At 42.1% G+C, this 25,294-nt stretch overlaps 1 protein-coding gene across 3 annotated transcripts in view; it reads left to right on the top strand.

Annotated features, from left to right (window-relative positions):
* Positions 1-25,294, top strand: part of tn (thin) — a 233,775-nt gene that overhangs the window by 171,576 nt on the left and 36,905 nt on the right. For all 3 annotated transcript variants that reach the window (XM_065236147.1, XM_065236148.1, XM_065236149.1), the window contains 8 exons: positions 7,495-7,630; positions 7,702-7,844; positions 8,034-9,326; positions 10,178-10,896; positions 10,998-11,234; positions 11,295-11,984; positions 12,050-12,209; positions 12,270-12,410. In XM_065236147.1, the coding sequence (XP_065092219.1) occupies positions 7,495-7,630; positions 7,702-7,844; positions 8,034-9,326; positions 10,178-10,896; positions 10,998-11,234; positions 11,295-11,984; positions 12,050-12,209; positions 12,270-12,410 (3,519 nt within the window). The remainder of the gene's footprint in view (positions 1-7,494; positions 7,631-7,701; positions 7,845-8,033; positions 9,327-10,177; positions 10,897-10,997; positions 11,235-11,294; positions 11,985-12,049; positions 12,210-12,269; positions 12,411-25,294) is intronic.

Genomic DNA, 25,294 nt, shown 5'->3' with positions numbered 1-25,294 from the left:
AGCTGACCCCATGCTATCCGCACAAATGTTGCATCAACTATTCTGTAATATCTGGGACACCGTGACTTTTCCGGCCGACTGGATGCAGGGCATCTTAGTGAAGGTCCCAAAGAAGGGGGATCTGACTGTGTGCGACAATTGGCGAGGCATCATGTTACTGTGTATTGTTCTCAAAGTTCTGTGCAAAGTTATCCTGAATCGGATACAGGAGAAGATCGACGCGACTCTCCGACGGCAGCAGGCAGGATTCCGTGCCGGAAGATCTTGTGTGGACCATATTGTCACACTCCGCATCATCCTGGAGCAGGTTAATGAATTCCAAGAGTCCCTTTATTTGGTATTCATTGACTACGAAAAAGCTTTCGACCGTCTCAATCACGAGAATCTGTGGGGCGCCCTGAGACGCAAGGGAGTCCCGGATAAAATCGTCAACATCATCGAAGCGCAGTATGAGACTTTCACGTTCAGAGTTCTGCATAACGGAGCCTTGTCCGACCCTATCCGGGTAGTCGCTGGTGTGAGACAAGGATGTATACTATCACCGCTACTGTTTCTCATCGTAATCGAAGAGATCATGGTAGGTGCAATTCACCGTGTACCGAACCGTGGGCTGCTTTGGCAGCCTATCACCATGGAGCATCTCAACGACTTCGATTTGGTGATAATGTTGCTCTACTAGCACAACGGCACTCTGATATGCAGAGTAAGCTCAATGACCTAGCCGAACGCTCCTCTGCGGCGGGTCTCACCATCAACGTCAACAAGACCAAATCGTTAGATATCAACACGGGCAACCCTTCCAACTTTACGGTAGCGGGGCAAGCAGTGGAGAAGGTCGAAAGTTTCCAATATCTTGGCAGCCAAATAGCGTCGGACGGCGGGACCAAGAGCGACATAGGTGCACGAATCAAGAAGGCTAGGGCTGCCTTTGCGAGTTTACGAAACGTATGGAGATCCAACCAGATAAGTCAACGCACCAAAATCCGAATTTTCAACTCGAACGTGAAATCTGTGTTGTTATACGCCAGCGGGACGTGGTGTGTATCAGCGGAGAACACTCAAAAGCTACAGGTCTTCACCAACCGATGCCTGCGGTATATAATTCGTGCCTGGTGGCCTCACAACTGGATCTCGAATGCCAAGCTCCATCGTCGATGTCATCAGAAGCCGATAGCAACAGAAATTCGAGAGCGAAAGTGGAGGTGGGTCGGCCACACACTTCGACGGGGCGGAAACGAAATCTGCAAGCAAGCGCTGGATTGGAATCCGGCAGGACATCGCAGCAGAGGCAGACCCAGGGGCTCATGGCGGCGGAGCCTCAATAAGGAAATTAAGCAAGCCGATAGAAATCTGACCTGGGCCCAGGTCAAGGCAAAAGCGAGCAGCCGCCCAGGATGGAAGTCTTCCACGTTGGCCCTTTGCACCGCTGGTGGTGCACAGGACCCTTAAGTAAGTAAGTATTATCGTTGGATTGCACGTGGAATGTGATCCAAGATCCCAACGGTTGTGATCATTTGCCGAACAAAGTTTCAGTTGCCAGTGGGTTCAATCCGTTGGAACCCGTTAACGTCGCGTACGATTTTACCCGTAATATCGATTGGGCAAAGTTCAAGAATGTGATAGAAGATGCCCTAACGTCGGTAGAAGGGCTTCCACCGTTGGAGTAATATAACTTTCTCTCCAATCTGATTTTGGACAGCGCGCTTCAAGCTCAAACTCGGCCGGTTTCAGGAACGCCTTTCCGTAGGAAACCTCCTTCCCCTTGGTGGGACCAGCAATGCACTGAGGTTTATCGTAAAAAGTCCGACGCGTTTAAGCTTTTCCGGAAACGTGGAACACCCGTACATTTCGAAGCGTACTCGGCTCTTGAACGCGAACTCAAGAGCCTCATCAAAGCCAAGAAACGCGGATACTGGCGGCAATTCGTGGACGGATTATCGCGCGAAACGTCGATGAATACGCTTTGGAATGCGGCGCGAAGGATGCGTAACCGGTCTTCACACAACGAGAGCGAGGAGTACTCAGATCGTTGGATTCTCAAGTTCGCGCGAAAAGTATGTCCTGATTCCGTGCCGGTTCAGATGATTCCTCGCGAAAAGACGAATTCGGTAGACGAGATCAGTCAGCCTTTTTCAATGCTGGAGCTCTCACTCGCGCTCCTTTCGTGTGGCAATTCGGCTCCGGGGGCTGATAGAATCAAGTTCAACTTGTTGAAGAACCTCCCAGACGTCGCTAAGAGGCGCATGATGAACTTGTTTGGTCAGTTCCTGGAGCTAAATATTGTTCCGGATGATTGGAGGCGGGTGAGAGTTATAGCCATTAAAAAGCCAGGAAACCCCACGTCAGATCACAACTCGTATCGTCCCATTGCGATGTTATCGTGCATTCGAAAATTGTTGGAGAAAATGATCCTTTTTCGCCTCGACAAATGGGTTGAGTTGAACCACCTACTCTCAGATACTCAATTTGGTTTCCGTAGGGGCAGGGGAACGAACGACTGTCTCGCGTTGCTTTCCACTGAAATTCAGTTGGCTTTTGCTTAAAAAGAGCAAATGGCTTCTGTATTCTTGGATATCAAGGGGGCTTTTGATTCAGTATCGGTTGAAGTCCTTTCAGACAAACTCCACGCTTGTGGCCTTTCTCCATTAATTAATAACTTTTTGTACAATTTGCTGTCAGAGAAACATGTGAGCTTTTCTCATGGAAACTCTACAGCTTCACGATTTAGCTACATGGGTCTCCCCCCAGGGCTCATGTTTAAGCCCCCTTTTGTATAATTTCTACGTCAGAGAAATTAACAATTGTCTAAGTGACAACTGCACGTTGAGACAACTTGTAGATGACGGCGTAGTGTCTATGACAGGGCCCAAAAGGGTCGACCTGCAAGGTTCCTTACAGGATACCTTAGACAATTTGTCTTCTTGGGCTATTCAGCTAGGTATCGAATTCTCCACGGAGAAAACTGAGTTGGTCGTTTTTTCTAGGAAGCATAGCCCAGCACAACCAAAGCTTCAACTTTTGGGTAAACCGATCACTCATTCTATGTCCTTCAAATATTTTGGGGTCTGGTTCGATTCAAAATGCACCTGGAGATCCCACATTGAGTATCTGAGACGAAAATGCCAAGTAAGGATCAATTTTCTCCGTACAATTACCGGAACGTGGTGGGTAGCCCATCCGCAAGATCTTCTAACGTTGTACCGGACAACGATTTTATCGGTTTTAGAATACGGTAGTTTTTGCTTCCAGTCGGCGGCTAAAACTCACATCATCAAACTGGAACGGATCCAGTATCGCTGTCTTCGTATCGCGTTAGGATGCATGCACTCGACTCATACGATGAGTCTCGAAGTGTTAGCGGGCATGTTGCCACTCTCTGATCGATTTTTGGAATTATCCCTCAGGCTCCTCACCCGTTGTGAAGTTATGAACCCACTGGTAATCGAAAACTTTGAGAAGCTTCTTTAGCTAAACCCTCAAACTCGTTTTATGTCATTGTACTACGTGTACATAACACAGGATGTCAGCCCTTCGTAGCATAATCCCTATCGTGTTTGGTTCTCCGACTTCGGCAATTCTGTTCATTTTGGTTTATCCATGACGCAAGAGATTCACTGAATCCCAGAGCATCATCGTGCCATGATTACTCCGTCAATTTTCGCTGCAAAGTTTGGTCAAGTTGATTTCGCAAGATCGTTCTTCACAGATGGATCACTAATAGAGGCGTCCGCTGGTTTTGGTATTTATAACGAATTTCATAGCGCCTCTCGAATGCTTCAAGCTCCCTGTTCCGTATATATTGCTGAACTGGCGGCAATACATTATACGCTAGAAACAATCGCCTCACTTGCACCAGATCATTATATTATTTTTACGGATAGTCCCAGTTCTTTCGAGGTAAAGCACTCCTCGTATTTTCACATGAAAATACGAGAGTTTCTAAGTGCTTTATCTTTAAGATCTTTTGTCATCACCTTTGCATGGGTCCCATCTCATTGCTCGATTCCGGACAATGAGATGGCGGACTCACTTGCTAAGGTGGGCGCTATGGAAGGCGATATTCACGATCGACAAATCGCCTACGATGAATTTTTCTTCATTTATCGTCAACAGTCGCTCGTCAGCTGGCAGAATAAGTGGAGTGAAGGGAGTTTGGGACGATGGCTATATTCGATCATCCCTAAGGTGTCGAAGAGGTCTTGGTTCAAGGGGTTGGATGTGGGTCGAGACTTTATTCGTATGATGTCTCGCCTCATGTCCAATCACTATTCGTTAAACGCTCACTTGTTCCGTGTTGGGCTGGGGGACAGTAATATCTGTGAATGTGGACAAGGTTACCAGGACGCAGATCACATTATTTGGTCATGTGCTGAGCACCGTGGAGTCAGATCCGAGTTGTACGATTCCCTTCGGGCTCGAGGTAGACAACCTAATGTCCCAGTTCGGGATATTTGGGCTAGACGCGATCTGGGGTTTATGCAACTCATATATGTTTTCTTTAAGAATATTAACCATAGATTGTAAGTTTGATGAACCTTGTGTTTAGTTTGTATTTTGTGTGTGTGTGTGTGTTTTTTTTTTTATTTGTTTCTGTAATAATTGTTTAATTACAGAGTTGATATAACGTCGATAGGATTAAGTATATGTTATAGAAATAGTGAAATTTTTGAATCATAAATTATATTCCAAATCTCCTTTTCCCTCTTCCGATCCAAACAATTGTCATCCACTAACCTCGAGAAGACCGCAAGTAATCGGTAAAATCCTTTAATTTTAGATTTAAGACATTTATAATGTATAAAGAAAATGATAACTTGGCTCTGTAAAGTTTATTCGATTGAGCCTGTACAAATAAAGTAATTAACAAACAATGATTTTTAGGGCACAAATCTTGGACGGTTGGGACATCACTCATGAAATTGAAACTCCTTGTTGTGCTCTTGATTTTTGTTATGTGGTGATGAGATTGATCAGAAATAAGGCAACAAAGATGGCCGCAGTTTCGGCGGAGAAAACTGAGCATTGTGGCGGTAGGCTGCTACTCATCGGTGCTGAAAGCGATCCGTCCGTGTATATGTGGGCATGGGTTGGTAGTCCGAACCTAGTAGTTCGGCTACTGTTCTTCTCAGCGCTGCAGAGTTATCTCCAGCCTTGAACCTGCTCTTTATCCGACTCTCGATTTTTGGTAGAGGTATGCGCCAACTTTTGTCTCCGTACCAGTGGACCTTGGCCACAGGGGGGACCTCCGAATTGGCAGTCATGCGGAGGAGTCTATTCCCCTCATCGAGGAGAAAGATCCTGTTATTTCCGGAGGTCATTGCTGTAAAGGCGCTTGGAGGCGAACCAGCCTAAGGCTGAAAGCCTCCTAAATAAAGCTAAATAATAATAATGCTGTAAAGGCAGCGGCCCTCGTTGCAATTACTGCGGTTATGCGATGGCGGAAGGGCAGAATACCCGCTTTGATGCATGCGGCATCGGCGGGCGTTGACGGAAGAAGACCGGAGACAATCCGAACGTTGGTGCTAGTATCTGCACGAGCTTTTCGGTGGCGATGCACGTCATCTCAAGACCGTACAGTAGGCGACTATCGTTGACGGCTCTTGCAACCCGGAAACGAGTGTCGCGATTGTTAGACCAGTGGGGGCGAGAGATGGTGCGGATCAAGTTGATCCTACTGCGGCAGTCATTCTTGATCGCCTTAAAGTGCTGCTTGAAATTGAGGGACCGGTCAACAAGTACCCCCAGAATACGGACCGTCTTCTTCAGTGGTATGGGCTGCCTTGAACTTTGATAGGTGGCAAGCTGATACGGTGCAGGGATGGACACTTGTGGCACCAAACGCTTTTGGTGGTCGAAAGCTGGAAACCTACCGCGCTGGCCCACCTGGCTACAGCGGAGACTGCTGCCTGGGCCTTGATCCTGTTACGTGCTTCTGTTGGGCCGATAGTTACGATAAGTACATCGTCAGCATATACTAAAATGTAAACATTTTTCGGCAGTTCTCTGAAGACTCCGTTCATTGCCACAAGGAAGAGAGTAACGGCGATAACTGAACCTTGTGGGACGCCCGTCTCTTCTCTGAAAAGCTGAGCCCTCGTGTTGCTACCTGTGACTCTGAAAAAACATTCGGTCAGGAAATTTTTGATGGAGTGGACCATGGGTCCACACAGGTCCCAGTTGACAAGCTGTTCTAAGAAGAGGGGTGTCCACGTTCTGTTGAAGGCCTTCGATATATCCAGGAAGACGTTCTCGATGTGGAGACCGCTATCGTTGGCACTCATGAGGACCCTCCCTAATGTTGCGAAGTAAGTTTACGTTCCGTACCCTTGACGGAAGGCGTGCTGTCGATGGTCTAGCAGGTTTTCGGCTTCAAGGAAATACTTTAGCCTCCTGTTGACCATTCGCTCCAGGACCTTGGCAATACAGCATGTCAAGGCTATTGGCCGGAACTTACTAACTTCACTGGTTGTTTCATTGGTTTTTGGGATGGGAATGACTAAGCTCTCCTTCCACGACGCTGGATACGAGTTGGTGAGCCAGAGCTTGTTGAAAAGCTCCAGCATCCGTAACTGCCCTGGCATTGGTAACCTCTGGAGTAGAGAGAACCCGATTTCGTCGGGACCCGCCGACTTTCCGATGCTGCAGCGGAGGGCATGCTGCAATTCCTGCCAGGAGAATGCCTGGTTGGTGTCTGAGTTCTCAGCGTCAGAAGAAACAGAAAAATTTCCACTTGAATTCGTCTTTGTACTTCTCGATGGCTGCGAGATCGGCAAAGAACGAGCTGAGTTCGTCCGCTACAATTGCAGGGTCAGAAACCGCTACACCGTTAATCTGTACGTGGAGCGGTGTCATGCGCCGTTTTCCACTGAGGGCGTTGACTTGCCTCCATAAGTCGGCCGAAGATTGTGACGAATTCATTCCTTCCAGAAAGTCCATCCAGCTGGTTCGTTTGGCAAAACGGATTTCTTGCCGGCATTGATTGTGCGACTCATGGTAGTGACGGAGAGCGTCCTCGTGGTCGGGATGTCCGATAGGAAGGCGTTTTACATGGCGAAGTGCTTTACGCCGGGCTTTAACGGCTTTCCTCGTGAAAATGAGTTGAGACACAAAAGCAGCGCTGTATCATAACTTTTCAGATTCAAGCAGAACGATGTGCAACCAAATGGTACTCGATTATGACGACTAGGTTTGGGGAGAACATTTATTTCATGAAAACAGTGATAAAATTATCACTTTTTATTTGTACATTTTTCAACAGTTTTTAAAATAAAATTGAAAAAGCGTGTATAACAGGGTTATTTCCTATCGATTGGTGTATTTGGATTTTAATTTCATCTATAAATGACAAAGTTATAAGCGTTCAAAACCTTACACATTTTCGTGACGGTCGCAATTTTAGATTTTCGATTTACCCCCAGTACCTTCCCATAAGACGTAGTGTACGTCAAAAAGGAATTCACAGTTCTAATTCTGTCCCCCCGTCTTCACCCACAGGTAAAATGCCCCGAGTGCCGTGCGGAGCACCGCATCCCCTACCAGGGCGTGCAGGGTTTTCCGACCAACGTCACACTGCAACGATTCCTGGAGCTGCACATCGAGATCACCGGCGAACTGCCGGATCCGACGTCTGGTAAATGCCTTCTGCGGTCAAGTTTTTGTTTTTCAAAATGAGAACAAATTTTCCCCTTCCCCCCTCAACAGGCCAAGTGATGGAACGGTGCAACGTGTGCTCGGAGAAGTCTTACTGCGCCCTGTGCAGTCACTGCGACAAGAAGATCTGTCCGGACTGCAAGGGTGCCCACATGGACATCCTGCGGCGAGAAATCAATCGAATCAATAATCAGGTGCGTTAACGGGTGGTTATGGTTTTGGCACAGACAAACAGACGTAACTCTTGAAACAAAGTATTTTTATAATATTTCAAATGAATTTTAAATGCGTGTACGACGATTGAGGAAAAACAGGTTACGTCTGCTTATCTGTGATTTTGGATTCGACGTGAGGTAAATGATTTTCTCATTCCCAAATTTCAGATCCGACGTGGTTTGCACCGTCTGAAGGAGGTGCTCGCGGTGGTCGAGAAGAACGCCCAGAACCTGCAGAACAACTGCGGAAGCGTGTCGGAAGAGATCGATGAGATCTCCCGCCGCCTGCAGAAGGCACTCAAGGACCGAACGGATCAACTGCGTAGCGAAATGGACAAGTACATATCAACGGAGCTGAAGAATGTTCTCACGATGAAGGAAAATCTGGATCTGGAGATTGGCAACATTCAGAGTAATTCCGATCTGGCCGAGAAGTTCATGAACGAAGGATCGGTCGAGTGGGATGACTGTGAACTGATGGATACGAAGGAGATATTCTTGCGAACGGTAGATTTCATAAGGAATTTTGACTGCGAAACGATGGACTACAGCCGGAAGGTGCGGTTCATTATGAACATTGACCCGAACAAACTGATCATGGAGGTGTCGTCGTACGGGGATTTGAAGCTACCGACGGATTTGGCCGGTACGAGTCAAAGCCAGAGTATGCTGCTGCAGCCACCATCTGCACCGGGACTGATGCGATCGAAGAGTGACCACCGATTGGCCGCCCAGTTCCGACAGCAGGAAGCTCAAGGATGGAATCCTGACGAAGAACCCCTACTAGGTGGACGCAAGTTTGGCGAACGGCCTGTTAAACCGGTACAGGAGAAAGAGAAGTACGGAAATGAGTCTCGGTATGGTCGTGGAAACGATTATGACTATGACGATGAACCGTCTAGCAGGACTACGAAGGGACGCTTCCGGTCAAGGTTTGCACGGAGCCACCAGCTGGATAACGATTCCGACAATGAATCCAAACAAGTACGTTTCAACGAGAAGGACGAAAAGTCGAACAAGGTTACCAGCACCGAGGATGTGGCCAAGGGTCCGTTGAGTGGAATCTTCCGCCTGATGGACTCGCCACGTGTGATGAAGCGTCTACAGGATACGGAAAAGGGTAAAACCAAGAAAGCATCTCCCGTTACGACCCCAACAGTGCCGAAACCAGCTCCGGTTTCCGTGAAACCCAAGGTCACGACAGCGAGACAACTTTCCGAAGATGATGAGATTGCCAAGATCAAGCGGCAAAATAAGGGAGCATCAACGAGCTCGACTACCACGACGACTACTACTCCAATATCCCCAGTAGTTACCGAACCAGAACGTCCAGCTGCCGAACGCGTTTCCGCATTGAAAGCTCGGGTTACAGCGGCCGCAGCTGCCGCCGCCAACACCACCAGCGACGACAGTGATAGTTCACCTTCTTCACCGACTCGGCGATCGTCTCCGCATGTTGAGGTGAGATCCGATGACGAAACGTAACTCCTGCTTCGTTATAGAATACAAAACCAGAACTAGTATTATAAGTTATGCAATATGGATACACACTTAGACGAACAAAATACACCACAGTTTCAACGAAAAACGAAAAGACATCCCCGGAACAACCTACCGCTAAGTATTACCTCTTTACCGTATCCCTGTTTCAAGTCCCGATAAGTGTTGAATCGCGCGCTACTAAGCTACCATGTGTCCATTACCTCTATATAAAATCAAACCAGTCGCAGTTTCGCGTGCTAACGGCACTCGGTGTAGTTCACTCCCGGAGGAGGGCCATACCAAAAGAACCGCAATAAATGTCCCACTCCCGTAAATTCCATCCGTCTCGTGAATAACAACCAAATTGAATCTTCATTAGTCCAAACAAAAACCCAGCGCCACTCTCATCCTCTGTCTCTCGCCCTTTTATGTTCAACCGTGCCAGCGTGACCGCAACCTAGTGGCGGAAAATAATTCAATTTGCTCGAATGTCCCATTGTAGTGCCGAGCGACGTCCATCTCCACTTCTGTGTCGTATGCGAAATAAAAAAGAATCAATGTCAACGACTCACACATTGACCACTCGTACATGGCTAGGTACACACTCACTCACACGCACCCGTCGCTGGTGGTCATGCCGACCAACGAATTCCACCAGCAACCAAAGGCAACAAATCAGATGTTCAACTAATTAAATGCCCACCGCAATTAGATCTAACCTCATCAAAGTCTGTCATCAAATTGAAACAAACTATTCCCGTATCTCTCTATTCCCCTTTTCCTTTCCGATCGAACCCAACCCCAACCCGCACCCCGCCACCATCTCGCAGGCCGACAGTGATCAGGATGAATCGGAACGTTCGAGCCGTTCGCGGCAATCTCTCACCGTCAAGGCTGGAACACCGGCTCCGAGCCAGCAGAAGAAACCTACGCGCTCAGCCAGCAGCGAATCGAGCGAATCCAGTGAATCGTCCAGTGCTTCTCCGGTCCTGACGCCATCCCGCGTTGAAGAATCATCCCGACCCAAAGCATCGATCCTGAAGAACGTTGAACCGGCTCGCAATACCGCTTCTCCAACTTCCACCAGCTCATCGCCTACGGAGAAGAAACCTTTCCAGAGCCGCTTCCTGCAACCTCAGGCACAATCCCCTCAGCCCGCGGAGAAGAAAGAAGAATCCGAATCGAGCAGCGAAGAGGAAACCTCCTCCGAAGAAGAATCCGACGAGGAAGAAGAAGAAGTGGTCAAGCCAACACCAAGACCAACGCCAACGGTCACTTCCACTCCTTCTACGCATCATCGAACCGAACAACCCAGCACGCCGCTATTGAGCCGAGTCCAGGCAAGGGAAGCTGCCACAGCTGATTCTCGAAAGAACTCCCGCGAAGAAACCCGCTCCAGTGGCTACTCCAGTCCCACCAGCTACCACCGTAGCAACTACGAGCGTGACGAGAGCCCCAAGTATGGATCGCCGTCGTCGTCTTCCGCCCTGCGTTCCCGAACGACCACCCACGTGGAACCGGAACCGGAGAACAAATACGGCAGCTCTGGGTAATGTTACACGCTTAGCTCAGACCGCACTAGCCGCTTGCTTTTCTTCTTTTTCTTTCTCGTTTCTTCTTTGAATAGGACCTGTTTCCTTCCTGTTACAGATACACCAGCCGGTTCCTGAACAAGAGCAAGAGTACGGCCGTGGTTGCCGATGACGATGCCACCGGAGACGACTCCGACAGTCGTCTGGGAGGCAACAGAAGTCGGTTCAGTGCCCTGGCCGATAGGAGAAATCGACTGGCCCGAAGCCGTTCGTCACACAACTTCGGCAATGACGATGAGGATGATGAGCCGGTTTCACCGACAACTTCCTCGCCGTCGGCATATCTCGCTTCGAGGTAACGTTTCAGATCACTGATTATCGATTACTATGTACTAGCTTTCTGATAACCTTTCAGGTACGGTGCCTCGTCTTCCCTAGCATCGCAACCGGCTGACCTGTCTCGTAGTCGTTCGACCCATGCCCTAAAAGCTCGTGAACCGTCGCCGGATCGCAGCACCGGCAGTGATAAGGACGGAGCCGCCCTCAGCTCGTGGGCCCGCTACCTGAAGAACAAGTATGGCAACCGGTCCACCAAGGACAGCAAAGACACCCCATCCAGCTCGTCGCTGTCCGCCACGTCCTCCTCACTAGCCTCACCATCATCATCCTCGTCAGCGTCGTCTGCGGCAGCCGCCCGACGACTGAGCCTCGGTCTTCCCCTGCGCCAGACCGACATCCTTAGCTCCGATGACGATTCAAAAAACGGGGTAGGCTCCCCTACCTCTCCTACGGCAACAGCAGTAGTCGGTATACCAGGGGCAGCAGGTATGTCCCCTAGGACGCAGTACCTGCAAAAGCGCCGACAGCTGTTCCAGATAGGAGGTCGGGGGAGCGAACCCGGTTCCTTCACGTGGCCCCGCGGCATCTCCGTGGGTCCCGACAATAGCATCGTGGTCGCGGATTCTTCCAACCATCGCGTCCAGGTGTTTGACTCGAACGGTATATTTGTGAAAGAATTTGGCCAATACGGCAATGGGGACGGGGAGTTTGACTGCCTGGCCGGCGTTGCCGTCAACCGCATCGGACAGTTCATCATAGCCGACAGGTATTCCGGGTCCTTGTAATGATTCCAAACTTAACTAACTTGAATTGTCCTGTCCATTCCACCAGATACAACCACCGCATCCAAGTGCTGGACCCAGCCGGACGCTTCCTGCGTTCGTTTGGCAGCCAGGGCACGGCCGATGGCAAGTTTAACTATCCGTGGGGTATCACCACCGATGCGCTAGGCTTCATCTATGTTTGTGATAAGGAAAATCATCGTATTCAGGTATGCCAACAGAATGCATCATCAAAAATTCCACCTAACAACTTCAACCCAATATCGTAGGTATTCCAATCGGACGGCACCTTCATCGGTAAATTTGGCAGCGGTGGCAAGGAGGAAGGCCAGCTCGAACATCCGCACTACATAGCCGTTTCCAACACAAACCGTGTCATCGTTTCCGATTCGAACAACCATCGTATTCAGGTGAGCTGCTCGTGTTGACGGAATTTCATCCATTTTCGGGGTGTGAAATGTTTGATGAAGGAATTGGACCCCAGGTGAATGAAAAAAAAATCTCAAACACACAAACCGAAAAGGAATCCATCGCACACGTGTCATTTATCCCTTGTCAACGATTTTCCGGAATGGATCCGCTCCGATTTCTCGATGTCCGTTTTTCCGCTGGCCTTTTCATGTTTACCGATCCACATGCCGTAGGCAAAGCATCACACATATGTCACACCTTTATCTTGAGGTCGTCGCCGGCAGCAGACAGCTTGTGACAGTGTGGCCATGAAAGGATATTCGATAGCGGTCTGGTGCCGTCTGTGTTTGCCTTGTGAAGCAATTATCATTGATTGGTTATTCCGATTAGCATTTTTTTTTTTGGTTTCATATCAAATGGAGCATTGCTGGACATTCGGATTGATTTCCTCCACGCGAAACGTGAGAAGAAGACACATCTTCTTATCTTAAGGTGGAATTTTCGGAAGTTTCAATCCCAATTGGTTGATGCATTATTTCAGATTCCAAAAATCTATCGTTATAGCATTCTTCCTGTCGTTTTTGATACGATGACGATTGATCTTTTTTTTTAATTTTAATTGGACGGGCTTTGAAATTTTCGAAAATGAATCTAATTTAATTGCACTTTAACAAAGCTTCTAATCACTCCAATGAAATGCCACGCATTTAGTTTGTGACATTTACCGACAGGTTATCCACTTCAATGAGCAAATAGATAAAAAGACAATCAGTCAGACGAACATTGAGAACGAAATATTGGTCAATTAGAAATTGATCAAATGCAAATTGGTCAATTTAAAATTGACCAACTGAAAACTGACCATTTGAAATTAACCGATTGATTTTTCAATTGTTAAAATTTTTATCTAGGTAATTTTCAATGGGTAAATTTTTATTTGGTCAATTAAATGAAAATTTACCCATTGAAAATTAGCCAGATAAAAATGTTAACAATTGAAAAATCACCCAATTTAATTTGTTCGAATTGAAAATTTACCAATTCAATATTGACCCAATTGACAATAAACAAAATTTAAAAACTACCCAATTCAAAATTGTTCAATTTAAAAGTCACCAGCTCACAAAAACCAATTGGAAAATAATTGGCTGATAATCATTCAATTGAAAATTGACCATTTGATAATTCACAAATAAAAATTTGACCAATTTAAAATTGACTTCAATTAAAAATTGACCATTAGAATATCAACCAACTAAAAATTTATCAATTGCCAAACTGAAAATGAACCAATTGAAAATCGCTCAATTTAAAATTAACCAATCGAAAATTGACCAATTCTAGATAGAGCTGGAATTAGGGCGAAACAGCTTTCGTAAACAATGACTTCTATCGATGATTTCTAGGAACTCAAGGCACGCCCACGCAGACCAACATATCCATCGGATAGGGGAAGTCTTTCCCCACCTGGTGAGGATGTTGATTTGCGTAAGTGAGCCTTGAATTTCTAGGAATCATCGATAGAAGTCATTGTTTACAAAAGCTTTTACGGCCCTAATTCCAGCTCTATCTAGAAACTTACCAATTGTTAATTAACCAATTGAAAAATTTTCGAATTGAAAATTTACGAATTTAAAATTGACAAATTGAATTTTTTTTTTCAATTCAATTGACCAATTGAAAATTGACCAATCTAAAATAAACCACTTCAAAAAATTTCGTATTTAAAATTTACTCAATCCATTGATCCAATTAAAAATGAACCCAACTGCAAATTATTTATATTGAAAATTTAACCAATTGAGCATTAACCCAATTTTAAGTTTATCAAATTGAAAATATACCCTCTTGAAATTGACCAATTTAAAATTTACCACATGAGAATCGACCAATTGAAAATTTTAAAAATTAAAATTGCCCCAATCGATGATTAACGGATTTTAAAAACGAATGAATATAACATAAATATTATTAATTTGCCAATTTAAATTATCCCAAACTGAACAATTTCAAATTGAGCCAATGTCAACTTGATCCAACTGAAAATTTACCCAATAAAAAATGACTCAAAAATTTTCACCCAACTGAAAAGTTAATGAAATGAAAATTGTCCAATTAAAAATTCAACAGTTGAAATTTGCCAAATTCCAAAACAATTTTATATTTGACACATTGAAAATTCACCAATCAAAAATTGACCAATTGTAAATTGTCTCGATTCAAAATTGACCAATTTGATTTTAACAAATTGAAAAATTTCCAAACGGAATTTTTTAATTGAAAAATTTACCAATTAATAATCGACCAATTGAAAACAAACCAATTGAAAATTGACCAATTGAAAACAAACCAATTGAAAATTAATCCAATTTAAAAAAGATCCAACACTAAATTGCCATTATTAAAAATTTACCCAATCGAGCATTAACCCAATTAAAACTTGATCCAATTAAAATGAGCTCCAATTAAAAATTAACTAATTGACTAAATACCCTATCAAAAATTAATTCAATTTAAAATCAACCCCAATTAAAAATTTGCCGGTTGAAAATAAATCAATTACAAATTTTCCAATAGAGAATTTACCAGTTGAAAATTAACCGATTGAAAATGTGAGGTAGTGAAAATTTACCAACTTAAAATTTACCAATCTAAAATCAACCAATTGAAAATTGACTAATTGTAAATTGACCAATTGTAAATTGACCAATTGTAAATTGACCAATTGTAAATTGAACAATTGTAAATTGACTAACTGAAAACTGACCAATGGAAAATTGACCAATTGTTTATTGACCAATTGAAAAATGACCATTTGAAAATTGACCAATTGAAGATTGACCAATTAAAAATTTACCAATTGAAAGTTGTTGAATTTTTAATTGACCAATTATATATTGACTAGACCTGTGCGCCGCCACGCCACGCCGCCGCCGCCGACGATTTTCATACGCCGCCGCCGCCGATGAAATTGAACCGGCGCGCCGCCACAGTAAAATTGTCCACGCCGCCGAATAAATTTATGTCACGCCGATGATAAATCCGCAACACCTCTTCGGTAAAATGCATCTTGAATGCGTTGCAATTAGAACGTGTGTGCACGCTCGTTCATGGCTACTCAAAATTTAGTGAAAACTCACTCAATTTCATTACAACCGGATCTACTCTAAATTTAGTAACATAGCCAGAACTAAATTTTGAGTAAAATGGCGAGGTACTTGTTGATGAGTTATTTCTACTCATTTCCATAGCATCCAAAATAGAGGAAAATGAGTCCAAAATACACAAATGGGCAAATATTTCGTGTCTTTTCGTTTTTTCATTAGGATTAATAAACCATAAACTGAAAAACAGTTAAATCAAGCATCAAATAAAGCAAAATGCAAACCAATTACCATTTAAATTGCGGTACGTTTCTGCATCCACGGCGGCTGCAATTTGCATCATTTTCGAATGAATTCTTTCGAAATTTTCAAATTTTCTTCTACGATGGAAAGGAAAACTTCGTATTTTTACATTCTCACAATCAGGGCTGAAAAATTGCATTACAGTTAAAATGCTACTTTTAGAAATTATGAAACTATGGGATATTGAAATAATAATGTTTATATGTAAGATACAAGAAGAGGAGGTAAAGCTTGTGTAGGACACATAAAACCTGTCAATGTCAATTCCAGAGTGTCGCAATTAGCTATTAGTTATAACGAAGGGTATTCACTCATTGAAATATCTCATTACAGCTAAAATAGCTAATTGTGACCCTGTGAATGCAAAATTGACAAGATTTATGTGTCCTATACAAACTTTACCTCCTCTTCTTGCATCTTACATAAAAAAATATTATTATTATTATATCTCATAGTTTCATAATTTTGAAGAGTGGCGTTTTAGCTGTAATGAGATTTTTCAAGCCTGCTTACAATTCCAGTTTGTTTCTTTTTGAGTCAACAAATGTGCTGAAATCTCAAAATTGAGATCTGCTTTTATTTATTTATTGTTGGGTCCAGGCTTGTAATTGCTCATTGCAGCTAAAATGCTATTTTTCGTAATTATGAAACTATGAGATACTATAATGATAACTTTAATTTGTAAGAAGCAAGAAGAGGTGGAAAAGTTTGTGTATGACATATAAACTTTGTCAATTTTGCTATAAGAAGGTCATAACTATCGATTCTATGATCGCTGATTGCTCGCTCATCGCGTTGCTCATCGTTACAGCTAATCGCTAGTTGTGACCTACTGATAGCAAAACTGACAAATGTTATATGTCATACACAAACTTTTCCACCTCTTCTTGCTTCTTACAAATTAAAATTATCATTATAGTATCTCATAGTTTCAAAATTACGAAAAATAGCATTTTAGCTGTAATGAGCAATTACAAGCCTGGTTGAGTCAATGTTGCTCATATTCAGAAATCCCAACTACTCATGCTTTGACGTTTCGAAAGAAGTTATGAAAATGAAAATGTCTGACTCATGTTTGAGTAAACTCAAAAAAGCCTGTATGAGGCAACTATTTAGCGTCATTTATAGCGAATTCGTTTATTATCAGTGCGAAACCGAACTTTTTGGCAGTGCGAACCTCAACCGGAGCTGGGTTTTAAAAACAAACGAGCAAACTGACGTTTGTCAGAAAACAAGCAGACCCAATTTTGACACCCGATCCAGATTAGAACTGAATAATAAACGAATTCGCTATTAGTTTTTTGACGTTTGTTCACACTTGCTCTATCTAGCACACAGGGATGCATCACTATTTGTCCTCCTGCTCGTACTTGTTCGAGATTGCGTTTTGATGCGCTGATCAAACGTCAAAAATCTCAGTTCACTGGTTTCGTCTCGATGAGCAAGAACGGCCAGATCTACAGGTGAGGCAGAAGGAAACTTGCCGACTCTTTCTTTCTCTCGATCCGACGAGAACACCGGATGAATGAAACAGTCGACTTACGTTTCCTTCTGCCTCACATATAGATCCTGCGCATCGGTCTCGTCTTTACGCATTTGATTTTTGGAGGTTTTGTTCCCATTGACGACGACTTCAGCGATGTCGAATTTGAATTTAAATAAAATTCCCTTGAATTTTCTGTCGATTGATACTTCGAGAAAGAGTGACGTGAAGAGAAAGTGATCTGCTTGTTATGCATGTCAGAGACTAAGAAGATGCCGGGTGATACCGAGGTCCGGAATTGTAAGTCGAAATGGATAAAATAAACAGACACATCTTAACCGATATCGAAGAATCTGGAGATTAACTTGATATGGATGAGCAGAACTCGTTATCTTGTATGGAGGAGGAGCTAAATGCTCAACTTCCGAGTTTGTGTGAAACGAATGTCAATGTTCCGTCAAGGACCTAAATATGCCCCAACACTTAAAACAATCAGCGTAACACGTTAGCATTACTTACGTAAGATGATGAAAAGTATTGAACTAAATAGAGCTGGCGTGAATGCTTTATTGAACCGTCTCACGATCTCATATTCACAGCACATGAGTGGGCGCTACTTGAATACTTCCGAAACTTTCTTGAGCCGTTTGAGGTGAGTTTTTTTTTAAGTCGTGGTTCGGAAACTATAATTGTAAACTATTGTTGCTATATCTCTAGCAACTAAGCCTACTAATAAGTTCCATCTGACCGATTGGTGACCATATAGGGTTTGAAAATTAATATCCAACCAGTGCATTGAAGATCAGATGTTTGTTTACTGATACACTAGACATTCGATAGCTGAGAAAATGATGTTTGATTTTCACCTAACGAACGGAATTCACTAATTGAAATGCATTTAAAAAGCATCAGTGTTCATCCAGTTAATCTTGACATTTTGAAATTGCATCATTTTGGAAGAAAATGTACTTCAAATGAAAAATTGTCCCAGCTAGTGGACAAGTTAAAAACGTGCCAGTTAAAAGTCGATCACGTAGCGAACGTCTAGTGTGAAAAGTTTCATTTTAGTTCCAATGTGATTTTACTCTAGTCTGTTTCTAAAACATGGTGACATAATGGTGGTGAAAAGATTGTAGTAAAATTCCATTTTGGTTTACAGATTATAGTAACCCTGTTGTCTGCTGAAAAGAATGCAACAGTTAACATTGCCATGCTCTTGCGATCTGAGATTGAAGCTTGTATCAGTGAAAAAAATGAGACTTGCTTGCCATGACACACATGAATCTGGGGATGAAGGAGCATCTGAATCGAAAGTTTCCTGTTAAGGACCTAATTTTGATTTCGACTTTACTTGACCCTCGATTTATGAACCTGAAATGCATTAAAAGTGCTTTGGATGAACGCTCGATTACCAATTTCTTGTACGTATGATATGAATTTATTGTACGGACATCATTAAAAAACGAATATTCAAATGGGTTTCCAATCGGTAACTACATCAGATGAATGTGCGATGAACTTCCTTCTAACTCAACTTCCTCGTTGCTCAGTCTTGCTATGAAGCACTCAAACGTTGAAGATAGTGTGACCTCTGTCATCAAGAAAGAGTGCACCGCATATTTGGCTACGTCTTACCCGAAAAACGTTGTAGATGGAGATATTCTCTGCTTTTGTAAAATTAGAAAGCTTGGCAGCCTTGATTCGCAAGGTTTCGCGAAAGGTATTGTGTGTGCACACCAAGTGAACGAGTTTTTAACATAACTGGGTCGACCGTATCTGCACGTCGGTCAGGCATCCACCATAAGAATGTGGATAAAACATTCTTAATTCATGACAATTACAGCATTTGCAAAAATAGAATTGTGCAATAATCACTGGCTTACTGACGAGGATCGGATTTACATAAAGGTGAATAAGGGACTATTATTAACAACACGCTGAAATTTGACCTTTTTTTTTAATCTCTATCAGGTCCAAGTTGTGCGGGATTCTACGTATATCCGGAAGACTTCATCTTCAATTACATAAACAAAAGTTGTATGACTATAATCCGCGTACATTCAAATATGCATCAGAGTAATAAAAACACATCATTTATCACTATCAACATATAAATAACGTGTAATGCTCAATAAATGATAAAAGATTACTTTTCAATACTATCCACCTCTACATACGTACTTTTTTATACTTAATAAAAAGGTTGCTTACACTTTGCTATACGACTCCACCCCCTGCAAATGTAAATAAGCACTTGACTTACTTTTCGAAACAAATTCTGAATGCGCGGCCAATGAGAACAACTCAAAATTGAGTAAGAGTTACTCATATTTGAGTTCAGGTTACTCAAATTCGCAAAAACGTAGCTCACCCATAGAATGAGTCAATTTTCCGACGCTTTTCCGAGGAAAAGTTCTCGAATATGAGGAAAACTGAATGTGGTTGTAGTCGTTCCACTAGTGCACTCCTAAACGTGTGTAAAATTTTCTTAAATTTTCTTTATATTCAGGAACTTTTTCCCGGGAAAGTGTCGCAAAATTTATTCACACTATGAGTGACCTACGTTTTAGCGATGTTGAGTAATCTGAACTCAAATGAGGGTAGCATTTTTTGTACATGTGGGATTAGTTTGAAAAGTATTTTTTTCTAAATCAATAAAAATAAACTCACGCCGACCCACGCCGCCACGCCGCCGCCGCCGAAAGCAAACGGCGTGACGCCGCCACGCCGCCGCCGCCGGCAGAAAATAACATATCACGCCGCCGCCGAAAATATTTTGATCGGCGCACAGGTCTAATATTGACCAATTTTAAATTGACCAATTGTAAATTGACCAATTGAAAATTGACCAATTGTAAATTGACCAAATGTAAATTGACCCATTTTAAATTGACCAATTGAAGATTGATCAATTGAAGATTGACCAATTGAAAATTGACCAATTGAAAATTGACCAATTGAAAATTGACCAATTGAAAATTGACCAATTGAAAATTGACCAATTGAAAATTGACCAATTGAAAATTGATCAATTGAAAATTGACAAATTGGAAATTGACCAATTGAAAATTGACCAATTGTAAATTGACCAAATGTAAATTGACCCATTTTAAATTGACCAATTGAAGATTGATCAATTGAAGATTGACCAATTGAAAATTGACCAATTGAAAATTGACCAATTGAAAATTGACCAATTAAAAATTTAACAATTGAAAGTTGTTGAATTTTTAATTGACCAATTATATATTGACCAATTTTAAATTGACCAATTGTAAATTGACCAATTGAAAATTGACCAATTGTAAATTGACCAAATGTAAATTGACCCATTTTAAATTGACCAATTGAAGATTGATCAATTGAAGATTGACCAATTGAAAATTGACCAATTGAAAATTGACCAATTGAAAATTGACCAATTGAAAATTGACCAATTGAAAATTGACCAATTGAAAATTGACCAATTGAAAATTGACCAATTGAAAATTGATCAATTGAAAATTGACAAATTGGAAATTGACCAATTGAAAATTGACCAATTGTAAATTGACCAAATGTAAATTGACCCATTTTAAATTGACCAATTGAAGATTGATCAATTGAAGATTGGCCAATTGAAAATTGACCAATTGAAAATTGACCAATTGAAAATTGATCAATTGAAAATTGACAAATTGGAAATTGACCAATTGAAAATTGACCAATTGAAAATTAACCAATTTAAAATTGACCAACTGAAAATTGACCAATTGAAAATTGACAAATTGAAAATTGACCAATTGAAAATTGACAAATTGAAAATTGACCAATTGAAAAATGAACAATTGAAAATTGACCAATTGAAAATTTACCAATTGAAAAATGACCAATTGAAAATTGACCAATTGAAAATTGACCAATTGAAAATTGACCAATGGAAAGTTGTCCAATTGGAAATTTACCAATTGAAAATTAACCAATTGAAAGTTAACCATTGAAAAAATAACCAATTGTTAATTTCTCAACTGAAAAATGACCAATTGAAAATTAACCAATTTAAAATTGACCAATTGAAAATTGACCAATTGAAAATTGACCAATTGAAAATTGACCAATTGAAAATTGACCAATTGAAAATTGACCAATTGCAAATTGACCAATTGAAAATTGACCAATTGAAAATTGACCAATTGAAAATTGACCAATTGAAAATTGACCAATTGAAAATTGACCATTTGAAAATTGATAAATTCAATATTGACCAATTCAATATTGACCAATTCAATATTGACCAATTGAAAATTGACCAATTGAAAATTGACCAATTGAAAATTGACCAATTGAAAATTGACCAATTGAAAATTGACCAATTGAAAATTGACCAATTGAAAATTGACCAATTGAAAATTGACCAATTGAAAATTGACCAATTGAAAATTGACCAATTGTAAATTGAACAATTGAAAATTGACCAATTGAAAATTGACCATTTTAAAATGGATAAATTTAAAAATGACCAACTGAAAATTGACCAATTGTGAATCGACCAATTGAAAAATGACCCACTGACCCCAATTGAAAATTGTCCAAATTGAATACATTGAAAAATGTCAACTGTAAATTTAACAATTGAAAATTGACCGACAATTCTCGACGATTTTAAATACTTTTAAATTCTCTACTCCTTATAAAAAAAAAAATGATTATGAATATTCAAGATATATTTTCTAAGATATTTAAAATTTGAACAGTTTTTTGATTTTTCACTCAAAATGACTAGAAAAAATTACCATGCACATTTTTTTCCAGAATTCCTTTACTTCTCTTAACAACTTTTTCACAGACGTTTTATTCGATCTGAAGGGACGTTTTAGTGCTAGAATTTATTGAAAATTGTCAAAGGCGCCATTTTGGTAAAAATATATACGATCAAAAGTAGCCGAATTTTTACAAAAATGTGAATCATTGCCCAAAATACATGCAAAAGGTTCATGCAAATTGGAGAAGGAGTTTTTTTTCCGAATCATTTGGCGTGGAACTGCTCATTGATCAATTGGACAATTTACAATGTTGTCAATTTTCATAACACATAATCAAACACATAACACATAACACATAATAAAAAGGTCGAATCTTAAATTTTTGTATTTTATTCTATTTGGCCTGGAATTGGTCCAATTAAGTTCGACCAGTTGAAAATTGACCAATTGAAAATTGCCATATTCAAGATTGTCCAGCTCTTTGCGGACGATACAGTAATTGTGTACAGATCTTCTGAGGCCAGTTTGATTGTACAATACATTCAGCAAGATCTACGGCTTCTTCAAGAATTTTTCAAATCAAACCTTTCATCACTAAACCTGCAAAAGACCACATATATCGTTTTCCCCTCTTTAAGACGACCAGTTCCAGAACTCTCGATCGTACAAGTTGAGGCCATTGAAATTTTTAAAGTGAACCACTTCAAATATCTGGGTCTCACTTTGGACAGTATCCTAAGCTAGGAGCATCACATTGAAAACCTAAGGCACAAACTGTCGTTTTGGTGTGGAGTGTTTCGAAAAATATCACCATTCGCACCTTTACCCAAAGGAATAGCTGTACAATGACCTGCAGAATACGTTTTTACCAATTCGAGGACTTCAAGTGTTGCAGACATTAACACATATGCATAAAATTGTAACAAATCCAGCCACACATCACAACATGACAGTTACAATGAACCTCTTAGAAAGATCCAGTAGATTCAACGCATTCGATTGGTCCGACCTCATTCAGAACTCGGAGATAAGCTGTAGAACGAGATCCCAACAGTAATCAAACAACAGCCATCTACCGATTGGTTCAAGGCGAACATCAAACGACATCTTTGCATCTTCGTATCTCGCTCTATCTACGTTGACGTAAATCGCCAGCGGCCATATCTTGCCTTCGGCCTGGTTGAACACCAGTTCTCTGCCAGGTAACTAAGACTGATATATGTCTGGCCGAAGCCACCAGTGATACTGCGCCCCTAATGGTTTGTCCAATAAATGGTTCCAGATCCCCGTGATTGATGGTTTGGCATCCCATGCTTCTGACGATTAGCTGTTCCAACGCTCTCAGCATTGGTCTGAATGAACACCAGCTCTCTACCAGCATGGCTTCCAATGTCTATCTGAGTCAACGCTCCCAGCTGCCTTCATATGTCCTTTGGTGTGGTTCAGTACCAGATCTCTGTCAGCTTGGCATCCAAGGCATCCTACGTTTCCGACGTCTAGTGGAGTAGTCGCCCCCACCGGTCCTCATCTGTCCTTCGATCGGTTTGAATATCTCTGTCAGCATCATTGATAGCATGGCATCCTACGCCCCGACTTATTTGACGCTCCTAGCGGCCATCATATTCGGTCTGGTTGATCACCAGTTCTCTGTCAGTGGAGTCGACGCTCCCACCGGCCCTCATCTGTCCTTCGATCGATTTGAATAACAGGCTCTCTGTCTGCAACCTTGATATAATGGCATCTTACGCCCCGACATGTAACTGAAACAACGCTGCAAGCGGCCAACATCTTCGGTCAGGTTAATCACCAGGTTTCTGTCAGGTAACTTAGACTGGTATATGTCTGACTGAGGTCTCCAGTGATACTGCGTCCCTAACAAATGGTTCCAGATCCGCAATGTTAGTTTGGCATCCTTCGTTCCTGACGTTTAACTGTTCCAACGCTCCCAGTGGTCATCATCTGCCCTTCGGTCTGATTGATCACCAACTCTGTCAGCATGGTATCCTAAGCGTCCAATGTCTAGCTGAGTCGACGCTCCCACCGGCCATGCTTCACTATGACATCCTTAGCTTGGCATCATATACCTTCGACGTCTGACCGATTCATCGCAGTCCACGTTCCGTTCACTAGCAACTGTCTCCCTCATCTGTTGAACTGTTGAACCTTACTGCCTATCTGTATAAATATTAAAAAAGCTTGCATAAACTCATCTCCTTAAAAGAGTGCAAACTCACTGGAGATGTCTCGTGTCATATGAAAATATCATTGAACTCATTTTTGTAATTTAAGAAAAGATGAGGAGGTTTTATGCCTGCTGGAGGATGGGCTACATTGTAATGCTCCACAAAAAAATTAAAACCGGATGGCTTACACACAACCCAAGAGGACCACCCGTCGTGCTGTGCGATGCCCGGCTAGATTCTGACCAATAAAACAAGCTCTCGAACTGTTTATCAAAATGCGGGAACAGGGGAGCAGGCTCGTCACGAGCCAAGAATTGTATCCCTCTAACTAAAACCGCACTAACTAGACCCAGCAAATCCATCGAATATCCAATTTCTCAAACGCGATCGAGCCCTGATTTTCATTACAGCCAGAAACCTACCAACAACTCTGATTCCTTTCCACTTTGGAAGATGGAGAATTCCCACATTTACAACGAATATACTGACATTCATCGAAACGTGACCTTAGACCCTTTCAATCAGATTCATCCAACACATGGTTTAGGGATAGACGGAATTCAACTCACACGTTTATTGGTTTGCTACAGCGCCATTCCTGATCGTCTCCCTGGTCGACCAGTCTGTATCTCCTAATTATCACTTTTCTGCCTAGTGTGCCATGCTTGTTCATACTAGTTCTCTTGCATGCAAGGCTTGTATCGTATGCGTGATAATGTTTGCACCATTGAGCAATGTCAAAATTTTAAAAAATCTCAAAAATTTAGTTTTCGAGTTTCTTTATTTTTTTAAAAGGGGAATGTTTCTCAGAGTCTTAAACTATGTAAACCATCGATCGAGTTCCCACTTGCTGCAATTACGGCCTCCACACGCTTCCGGAATGCACGGCAGGTTCTAATAATGTAGTCTGGATCCATTTCTCTTCAGGTACGGGTCAATGTTTTTCTGAGGCTTGCTGTACTCGGGTGGCGTTTAGAACAGGCCTTGGCCTTCATGACGCGCCATATTGAGTAATCCAGCGGATTAAGATCGGGGCTGGATGGCGGAAGATGTTCCTACAACCAGTTT

Source organism: Ochlerotatus camptorhynchus, unplaced genomic scaffold (assembly GCF_037179485.1).
Source record: "Ochlerotatus camptorhynchus isolate MF236.1 unplaced genomic scaffold, CSIRO-AGI_Acam_v1.1 ptg000530l, whole genome shotgun sequence".
In the NCBI taxonomy this organism is placed as follows: Eukaryota; Metazoa; Arthropoda; class Insecta; order Diptera; family Culicidae; genus Ochlerotatus; species Ochlerotatus camptorhynchus.
This window is presented reverse-complemented; position numbering and strand designations above follow the sequence as displayed.